This window comes from Fomitiporia mediterranea, assembly GCF_000271605.1.
Source record: "Fomitiporia mediterranea MF3/22 unplaced genomic scaffold FOMMEscaffold_4, whole genome shotgun sequence".
NCBI lineage: Eukaryota > Fungi > Basidiomycota > Agaricomycetes > Hymenochaetales > Hymenochaetaceae > Fomitiporia > Fomitiporia mediterranea.
In genome coordinates, this window is record NW_006760389.1 from 1,019,674 (window position 1) to 1,030,099 (window position 10,426).

At 40.3% G+C, this 10,426-nt stretch overlaps 3 protein-coding genes across 3 annotated transcripts; 1 reads left to right on the forward strand and 2 right to left on the reverse strand.

Moving 5' to 3' along the window:
- Nucleotides 1-447: 447 nt before the first annotated feature.
- FOMMEDRAFT_104975 (MFS general substrate transporter) lies at nt 448-2,916 on the reverse strand (the record flags this gene model as incomplete). Its single annotated transcript, XM_007264516.1, has 11 exons — nt 448-745; nt 810-871; nt 931-1,074; nt 1,128-1,478; nt 1,532-1,715; nt 1,767-1,961; nt 2,015-2,032; nt 2,086-2,231; nt 2,284-2,431; nt 2,489-2,550; nt 2,611-2,916. 11 exons carry the CDS (start codon nt 2,914-2,916, stop codon nt 640-642), a joined length of 1,722 nt encoding a protein of 573 aa, XP_007264578.1. The 3' UTR covers nt 448-639.
- Nucleotides 2,917-3,411: 495 nt separating this feature from the next.
- FOMMEDRAFT_139520 (uncharacterized protein) lies at nt 3,412-5,419 on the reverse strand. The gene is made up of 4 exons (XM_007264517.1): nt 5,037-5,419; nt 4,519-4,982; nt 4,273-4,471; nt 3,412-4,215 (listed from the first exon to the last, which is right to left on the reverse strand). Exons 1-4 carry the CDS (start codon nt 5,133-5,135, stop codon nt 3,559-3,561), a joined length of 1,419 nt encoding a protein of 472 aa, XP_007264579.1. The 5' UTR covers nt 5,136-5,419; the 3' UTR covers nt 3,412-3,558.
- A 761-nt stretch (nt 5,420-6,180) lies between these two features.
- On the forward strand, nt 6,181-7,706 carry FOMMEDRAFT_145567 (kinase-like protein; the record flags this gene model as incomplete). Its single annotated transcript, XM_007264518.1, has 8 exons — nt 6,181-6,351; nt 6,434-6,628; nt 6,692-6,831; nt 6,892-6,951; nt 7,008-7,091; nt 7,147-7,270; nt 7,425-7,491; nt 7,693-7,706. 8 exons carry the CDS (start codon nt 6,181-6,183, stop codon nt 7,704-7,706), a joined length of 855 nt encoding a protein of 284 aa, XP_007264580.1.
- Nucleotides 7,707-10,426: the final 2,720 nt, after the last annotated feature.

The following is a 10,426-nucleotide window of genomic DNA, read 5'->3' on the forward strand; positions in this document are numbered from 1 at the left end:
TAATCTTGAGAAATTGATATGCATGAGCATAAATTAAGTAGGCAGTTACGTTCATCAAAGCTGTGAATCAATAGACAGAGATAAGCTTAAGGAATTGTATTCTTAAAATACAGTTGTGGAAGCTGACCGTCACATGAATGTCTTATCTTTGTTGCGCCTTCTGTGGTTGTATCCGGTTGACAGTGTCCCCTCTATACCACCACATTTACAGTGAAATGTTCTCGTGTAAGCAAAGAATGCGCCAAGAAATGAGCACTGTGGGCTTTACAGCATAGCACCACATGGGGTTTCCGAAGCTGATACATGAATTATTAATAACTACGAGCGCTCCCCAAACGCCAGAACGGCTAACATGAAGTCGCCATCAGTATGAAACAGGGGAAATTAATCGATGGAAGCAATGCGAGTATATTAATCCACGAATATACAAAATGGTAAGCTACAAAATGAAGGGGAGAACTCGAAGACAAACATAACCAAAAGTGTTTCCGAACTGACTTGTGAAAGGAGTGCGAACATACACGGCTTTGATGAGTAAAGACTGCTAATGGTGCAAATAATTAGGAATTACAAAGAATTAATCCATGCAAATATGACACTCTATGTCTCAGACAGCATGCCCAGGCATGCGGGAGTAGCTCAGACTTCGGATTCGGCCAATTTGTCCAGCTTGTCTTTCTCGGGCTTCGCGGGCGCAGCCGGTGTGGGAGCGTGCTTGGAGCGCTTGCGCAACGTTGGTCCATATCTAATTAAAGAAATTCAAATCAGCAAAAATGACCTTCGACGCGCCGAAAGCAGCACATGCTTACCTTCGTAGTACGAGCGGAATAGGGATCATTATTAATGCAATGCAGCCAATCAGCGTCGAGGCCTGTGAAAATGTGGCAAATAGTCAATATAACGACATTGATAGAAGAGACTGCACCGTACCCATCGGGGATTCAACGCGTCATACATCTGCTGTCCGAACAGGGGGAACGCCGCTCCGAATGAGCTCCGTGCGACCGTATTGGCAGCGAGGGCCGATGCGGCAACGAATAAGTATGCATCAACGATATAATTCAACAAGGCAAGCTTTTTCCTAGAGTTAATTTCTATGTGCAAGAAGGGAAAATACTGAAACTTACGAATACCAGCACAACAGTCGCTCCAATAAGAAGACCGGACATCATTGGCGCCCAGAAGGAAATAGAGGGGAAAGAAGTCCAAGCGAACCAGAAGAATCCTATGGCAAAGATCGGAGAAGCAACAATCGCGACCTCAAGGCGGGCTTCAGGAGGTACAGAACGAGGCTTGTAGTGTTCGATCAAGCGCTCATATCGAGGATTGAAATAGAAGAGATATGCAAACACGCCTGCAGCACCTCCACCGAAGACCGGAAGGAACATCAAACCACCAGTACCTGTGGAGAAGTGATGCAAGCCCTCGAACACAATGGGGTATGCCTCGAACAAGAGGTATAGACATCCATAAACGAACTGGGGGACTTCGGTTAAGCAAAGACATACATTCAGTGTAGGAATAGGCTTACACTCATATACACAGTAATGGCGATAAGCATTGGTTCTTGGAACAGGATCTTGAAAGGTCGGGCAATTGTCTCCTCCAAGTACTTGAGCACGCCTCTCTTTGGCATCTTTTCCATAGGTGCATAGTATTTCTCATCTCCAGTCTGCTTGCGCAACTCTTTCGCCTTTGTGACCATAATAATAGGCCTGAAAAGATGTCAACCATGATTATCGTACGGAGTCCAAAAAAAAACTCACGCAAATGTTTCAGGAATGAGCAGGATTATCCCGACAAGGCATACACCAGCAAACATCGTCAGGACCCAGAAAAGCCATCTCCATGACACGTGGGCATTGTTGATGTATCCACTAACTATAGGTCCAAGAGCTGGACCAGCGAACGGTGCAAGTGCAAATAAAGCCATTGCTTTGCCACGAGTGCCGGCATCCCAACTAAACCATCAGTTAGAATGTGTCGTTGCAAACAAGCCTTATGGAACACCTACATATCAGATATCAAGGCACTTATGATACTAAATCAACTATGCGAGTCGGCTTCTAAACAAGAGACACTCACCCGCTATTTGTCATTGGTGCAGCCGCGAATGTGCCACCCAGAAGACGGAAAATGAGAATCGATGCGATGTTCTTTGAAAGAGCATTTCCGATTTGGAACCCTGTGTAGACCGTGAAGGAAATAATGAAAACGGGACGCCGACCAATCTATGCAGGAAATTTAACAAGCGGCCATCTTGGAAGTGATGAATGACGCCACCTGCTCAGAAAGTGGGCCCCAAACGATTGGACCAATGCAGTAACCAGCGACGAAGAGGGCTATGGTCAATGCGGACACTTCGCTGGACATCCCAAATTCTTCGACGAGTTGTGGAATAATTCCCGATGGTGCAGATGAAGCGAACGACCTGACCGAAAGATAAATCAACAACGAAACGAAAATTAAAAAGCATACAATCGCATACGCATTTAGAACTATTACACCTGAGAGGACCGTCAACAACCAGCGGTATGAACGAGACCAGTTCTAATAGAATGGTATCAAATTTTAAGCCTCCGGACGTACGCATCATGATTAGATGAATACCTTCGGGTTTAGTGGATCATCTGGATCGAATTCTACAAGATGGTCATCTTGCGCTTTTTGTTCCGGTCCCGGATAGAATTGCAGTTCGAACTGCTCATTAATGGTATTCGTCTCACTGCGGTCCTCGAAAATGGTCGCGGTGGCGCTGACATAACCATCGCGGCCTGCATAAGGATCCCAAGTTCCAAGACCGTCGTGGGTGACGATGGTGTCTCTACTGACAACCGTAATGCGGCTCGCAAGAGCCTCCGGGTTCACGATTGTGTCTCTGCTTGGCCGTGTCGCGATAGTACGGCGGTCAGCCATGGTCAGTAGGGGTCTATGGGGCAGGCAGAGATGCGCCCCGGTTGATGGCGTCCCGAACCATTATATGGTATAATTTCGACGCTGACAGACTTAAGCTTATGACGAACCGGAAGAAGCGGGATCGTGGTGCCCGCCTAACTCACATACCTAAAATAAGCAGCTATGATTAACTTGCCTCACGCTGACGATACACTGGATTACATCAGCATCTAGGACATCTATTGATTCTATTCCCTGCTCTGTGACATTTCCTCTGATTTTCTGACCGTTTTCTATAATGAATACGTTGTAGTAAAAATTCATTCGATTGTGCTGTCTCAGAATAAGTGTTCAGCTCTAACAATTCCAGAGGTATCATTATGGATAAAGCACATTTATTAAGAGCAAGTTATGTAAGTGATCCGGTGCTGTCGCGGACGTTATTGCCGCCCGACAAGTCATTTCAATGTACAGCCAGGTTTGTTCCCAAAACTTGCGTCGTCAGGCCCCACATCTGTTTTGATTGCATCAAATTTCAAATGATTACGACTCAGATGCCCAGCAAACACCGCTATATTCACACAGGTCATTTCAATTGCAGAGCCATGTTCAGGGACCTGGTCGGATGGTGCACAAATAAATGAGCCCCTGATCGCAAAACATCTACCTCAAGTGAACTATTTGAACAATATTCCCTGTACTGGCAACAAGCGCCCCACTCCAAGGTTCAACGGTGACGACCGGTTCGTCCTGGCTAGCTTCGTGCATATCTAATTCCAGCTCGGCCATGGGTTGTTCCTCCTCGGAGAACAGCGAGAAACAACGAAGATTTCTTCGGAAGCACACGACATGCCCTGAATTTGAGACGCAATGCGAATCCCATGGTAAACGATGTGCGGAAGAGCGTGTCACGCTTTTAAGGACGGGTCGCAGAGTATCCGCTGGCATATCATCTCCTTCGGAGGATGAGGTGAGTTGGACTCTGAATGAGAGAAATACCTTCGGCATCTCCCATAAATTACCGTAACCGACAATGTATATTTCTGTTGGGGCATTCTCTATCCATGTTGGAGTGAAGAGGTGCGTCGTGAGCATCCATGGTCCATCGTTGCTCACAGGAGATAATGTAAGGACAGAACCTCTTTCTAGGTTATAAACGAAAGTGTTCCAAATTCGGTAATCGGAGGCCGATGACCATTGCACATCAAGAATTGATAATGGGAGAGCGACCACGGAAAAATCATTTCGTAGTTTTGCGGTAACCAGCAGGTACCTTGAGTGAATATGTGGAGAACGTACGTCCTCATTAATGTTAGCTCCCTGAGGAAAACATGTGAAACAGTGCTCATTCAATCCATGTAAAAATTCGCTACTCACAGACGAGTCTACAAAGGTCAGAAACACGCCTCTCTTCGTCCTCCAGTTCACGATAACAGTTTGAAAGTGATGCGGAAGGAAAGCCAGACAGAAGTCATCTTGTATTGAAAGACGAAAAATATTTGTATATGGCAAACCTATTTCATACACAACATCTGCTGTGCCCTCCTCCATCCGATATCGAAAGACGCGCAGATACCTTTGTTTGTTATAGCTTCAGTCATTGAGATCGGGGAATATACTCACGTAGTCTCGTCTTCGGGAATTATAAAGTCACCAACGATGTACATATCCGATCCCGCTTCTAACATATGGAAGTCAAAGGACGAGCACTGATATCCACCGTGGAATTCAGGAGCCTGCCAGACGCACGAGACCGTCTTCAGTGACCACAACTCAAGCCGACCGGAGTTGAGGATTAGAAGTTGTCTTCCACCCGGAAGTAGCCGCGCCATCATCGGTATCTGAGAGCCGTTCTGTGGGGACTCGACTTGTAACGACAAACAGTGAAAGACGCGGAGATTCCCAGCCTTCTTCCAGGAATGAAAGCATTTAACAGCATCAGTCACGATCGTCTTAAGACTGTTGACTGTTAGGTCCCTGCAGGACTGGTAAAGAGGAAGATTCGGCGAACACGTAACATCAAGATTATGGAGAAGCCTCAACCATACTAAGCGAGTGTTGCACATACGGCTGAGTTGCTTGCATGTCTAAACAAAGTTGCCATGTATCTGAGTAACTCTGTTCCATGGAAATCGACTCACCATCTCTAGGCACAGAACATCCTCGGCTGAGCAGTGATGCACAACTTCTGCAAGAAGTTCGTCTGGTAGAGTCACCAGGGAACGACAGGTCTTCGACATGTATGTAGGCGTTCTGTGGTAATGTCGAATCCTCAAGGGTATTCGGTCTCACGAGACCTTACGGGGACAGTCTGCAGCACAGAAAGGAGCCAATCATACTACAAGCAAATGGGCATCTCAAGTACGTTGTCCGATGACGCTAGGATGTCCTCTCTTTGCATTGCGTGACAGTAGAAGAGCAAAGTGGTCGTTGCGAGTGCGCATGATATGGGTGGGAAGCATGAATTACGAGCTGAAAGTCTACCAGGGTATATGACTGAGATTCAGAGTTGAGTTGAATGCGGAGAGCAAGACGGTGTGGATTTCACTTGACACACAACATTGACAAACGGAGCAACCTGGTATGGTGACCGTGACAAAATGTACGCAGAGTCACATGCACATAGTTATGCTAACCAAACTGGGAGACAGATTATGTAATACTTCATGTGATAGACGGAAACGCAAAGCAAAATTATTTGCATGACACAAGTGATATACATTTTCCAAATGTATCCCATCTCGATTTTGGAAGTTTTGCACCTTTCGAAACCGAGGTTGTCATTTATGGCACAGCCATTGCAGTTGCGAATGCGATGCACATTGCACTTACACAGTAACTCACTTATAGTCCGGCATGTCTGCGCTCTTCCTTGTTATCGTTGTCGATTCGGTTCACAAGATGGGGTTCTGTGTTCACGCTTTAGATATTCCGGGACTCTGAGTCGTTTACACAGAGTTGATACGTTTTGGTGAAGGCCACATCATGACTTGTATATATACCGACCTAAAGGGAATTCATACCTATTCATGACCGACACCCGACCACCTTATTAAAATACAGTAAGTGACTCGTATCGAGTTGTGCAATGTAATACTGATGGAAAGATCATATCATGACGTATTCAAAATGATCCATTAGATTAAATGATACGCAAAATTGACGATATGCAAATGTACTCGGCAAAGGTGCTGGGACTTATAAATATACAACACTGTCTCTGACGACTTCGAACCATTCCTGATACCGCGCGATTAAGAAATACAGCACCTGTGCTACACACGGATGGATGCAAAATCACATCTAGCCGACCTAGTGCCTCTTGGCCAGACCGATTTGGATGCTCCGAATTTCCACGACGAATGGCTCAAGCCATTGAACAAGGAAGGTAGTACAGGTGCACTGCGACACAAGGGTCAAAAACCGCTTGGCACTGGGTCGTTTAGTATAGTCTATGTGAGTCCATTTGTGTGACTGTGGAGATGAATTCTACTGGCACTTCGCGTTCTTCTACTGATTCGTCCGATACCTTCAATAGCAAGTAGAACGGCCCGAGTCCGAACTACACGCTAAGGAGTCGAAACATAAGAATAAAGTATTTGCTGCAAAAGTAATCACAAAGATGCATGGACCTAAAGAGACTTGGCCCAGAGATGTTTTCACGGAGAGACGTATTGAAGGGTTCGCAAAACACGAAGCAAAGGTACTTTCAAAGCTTAGACATGAGAATGTGGTATGTCGTTATGTTACATTTCGCTTCCATCATCAACCCCTCTGAAGAAATTCCTTTCGTAAGATGAAGTGCTATGGGGCCTTTGAAAACAAGCGGGCATGGGTTCTTGTTCTTCAGTTTGCAGCTGGCGGAAACATCGATGACCGCATGGTGAACAGCGGCAGATACATGTTGACAGAAGAGGAAGCAATACATTATACAAGGTAACATCTCGTTTCCTTGTACCTTACAAGCTTAATTTATATCTTGTCTACTACTCAAAGACAAGAAGTCGCTGGCCTGGCTTATGTTCATTCAGAAGACCTTATTCATAGAGATATAAAGTGAGTTCAGCAACATCGAACGTAATATCTGTATTACTAATCTCGATCATCATCAGACCTGGTAACTTCTTTATAAAGAATGCTTATGATAAATCTACCCCCTTCACTAGTGATCATCTCTTGATAGGAGATTTCGGCTTGTAGGCTAAAAAGTATTTGTACAATTTGTCGCCCTTCTCTAAAATTTGCCCATAGTGCAGTAGAAACAGAAATTCGCTTGGAAGATCGTACCACATGTGGATCGCCAATATACATGGCTCCTGAGGTATATTGTAAGTCAGACTTCTCAAAGGCAGGAGACATGTGGGGAATAGGGTATGTAAGTCATGAGCTATTCTTGAACAAAGACACAGATTTGTATTTCCAGAATAATTACACTTGAGATTCTTGCTGCAGTACAGCTTCCTCGATATTTACTAGAATTAAATGGGATTAAAAAAATTTCCGGATCTTATCTTTACAACCTTATGAAGAATATGAATAATGAGATGGTTCAGAACACTTTAGAATCGCCCCGCTTTTCGGAAATACCTCCTGCAGGTGAGCAAGTAATATTATACACAGACAATAGTAATAGTTCCTAATGAGTCAAAATGTTATTCAGCAAAGCAATTTATTAGAAGCTGTTTAAATGTGGACCCGAATGAAAGACTATCAGCAACAAATGCCCTCCATGATGTATGATTGTGTCCATCTATCAAACTTGAGAAACACAGACTGACACTCAATATATATTTGTAGCCCTGGTTGAGTAGTATTACAACTGATAGTAAGAGTACCAGTCATGGAAAATCGACTACTTCTATAAGTCAAAGAGGAGTAGGCATGGGTGAACACAGAGCTGGTGAGAGGAAACACAGTCAAGAGTCACTAACAATCCGATCAAAGCATAAGGACAGTACAGGTTTAAAGAAAAAGTAATAAAGAATTAATATTAAAAGAAAGTTGTTTACAGAATAAACACCTTTGATTCTATTAGAGTATATGTGTTAGACTTGAATATCTGAGTAATAGATGTAGACATCTACTATATATGTAGTCTGTCTATTTGCAGATACACTTGTGACATTATTAGAGAACATTAAATAAAAATATATAAATTAAAGTAGTTAATGTGTTATTAGTTTTGTATATATTTGCTTTACAGAAGTATTACAAATAGTAGATAAAATATAAGAAAAATAGTAATGTGAATATAAAGACTTGTGTTCACATAAAGATATTGTTGGACTATGTTATTTATATTAGTTGAACAGTACTTGTACAGTTTTATATAGAGTCTACCTACTTCTCTACAGATTTGAATAAATCTTGAATATTTTAGTATTATTAACTATAAGTATTGAGTACAGTTTAGTATGTTTATTATAATTGTGATTTAAACTATACTGTATACAGTTACAACTTTGAAAAATACATATACTCAATTATAAGTATATATAAATTATTATATATTATATTATTCTTATTTAAACAGTTCTGAGCATATTTATAAGTAGTTATTTATATAGTACTTACTACTGTTTGCAAAAAAGTTGGCAAAATTACAACATGTGTGATTTGTAACACAACACTCAAAAATTTAAAAAAACAGACAAAAGTGTAATTTTCTCAATACTGAAGCAGTTCATTAAGTCTAAATAACTGTGTAAATTTTCTTCTATATAGAGTACTTTAGAATATTCAAGAAAATCAAGAAAAAATGATGAAGTTAAATTGTAAAAAAAAAGGAAGTACAAGTAACTACTGTCTATTACATTCTCTCTCAACACTGTAAAAAATCTAGCACAAGAAATAGCCTGCAGAAAAATCTGAAATCAGTCTTAAAAAAAAAGTATAATATTCAAGTATAGTCACCTAGCTTATAGAGAGCTATAAATGCCTTAATGTACTGTTATAGAGACACTATTCTGAGTTGATATAGAATATTACTTATTATAGCTCTTAAGTTTGACAGAACTCATTTTTATTTTAAAGACTAGTATTATAATTAGTCAAGCACTTGTACTAGAGTAAATAGTATTATTCTAATGTATATAATACATGTTTAAAGTAAGATAGAGTGTAACTAGTAAAACAATCACACTACTAATAATAATATACACAGGTTACTTGTAAAAAGACTATATTATACACTATACAAAGCTGTCCTTTCTCTATCATTTATACTTCATTCTAATGTATGTTTCCTAGTTGTATGTCTTGTTATAATTGACTACATACTAGATAAGAGTCTTAAAGTACTAGATAATAGTTAAGTAGTGTTAGATAATAGCTAAGTAGTACTAGACAATAACTGAGTAGTACTAGACAATGAATGTGTAGTACTAGGCTAGACTAACTGTAGAGCCTTTATCTATTTTAAAAGAATATAGAAGTTTGTAAAAGTCTTATTAACAAATGGATCTGTAGAGACATTAGCTTTAATAAATTTGTTAATAGTATACTCTATTGTTTTTTCTCCCCTATTATAATAGTCCTCCTTCAGATAAAGGGTACTCTTTAATTTATCTAAGAGAGACTACAGATTCTCTACTAGTAGCTCCTTCTTAGCTCTTTTGAAAATCTGATTCATACAAGCTAGTGTGTTAGTAAGAGGTAGCTTGTCTACTAAAACTCCTGTATAGTGTTTAAGAGAAGAACACAGGTGATTTGTTAAGTTTGAGGAGAAGCTAAACTACAAGTCTTATAAGACTAGAGTGGTTCTAAACAGGTGTAAGTTCTTCTAACATAGTTACAACCTTAGAAGAGAGACATGAATAACAGAAAGTACACTTTGTAAAGTACACAACAAACAAACTAATACAGAAACAATAAAGACTAAGACTATGTCTTAGGCTAGAGGACTTTAAGACAAAAGACAAGAGCTAAATTAATAGGTAAACTATCTAAATTCCTCTGTATCTAGTATATAAGTAACTGTATTTATAGTTTTCTAAGTTCTAGAAAAGTATAGTACTAATAGGGAAATGTTATAGCTAAACAAAAGAAAAATAACAAAATATACAAGAACAAATAAGAGAACCTTTTACTAAAGGTTAGAAGAAAATAGGGTAAAAATGTATAAGGAAAATTTAAGTAGTCTATATTCTAACTATAGGAAATGTTATACAAAAGAAAAAGTAAGATTTATATTAAAAAAAGTAGAAGGTTCTCATACTGTTACTATCTGATTAGTATAGACAAAGTGTAGAGAGTTCTAAGATTTCTGACTGTCTTCTAAGATTATTACTTTGATTACTCTAATGTTTTATTTGATTAGAAGATTACAGTACTTTAATCTGAGTAATAATAATATAATAGTTTACTAAGCTACTTACTATAACACAACTTGTGTTCTGTTAGGAATTGTAAAATACAGTAACTAAGTTTGGAAAAGCTTAACTCAAGACTTGGGACTGAGTAGTTTATATACAAAACCCTATTGGTCACAAGTCTAGAGATTGGCCAGATCAACTAGGCTACCTTTGTTGTC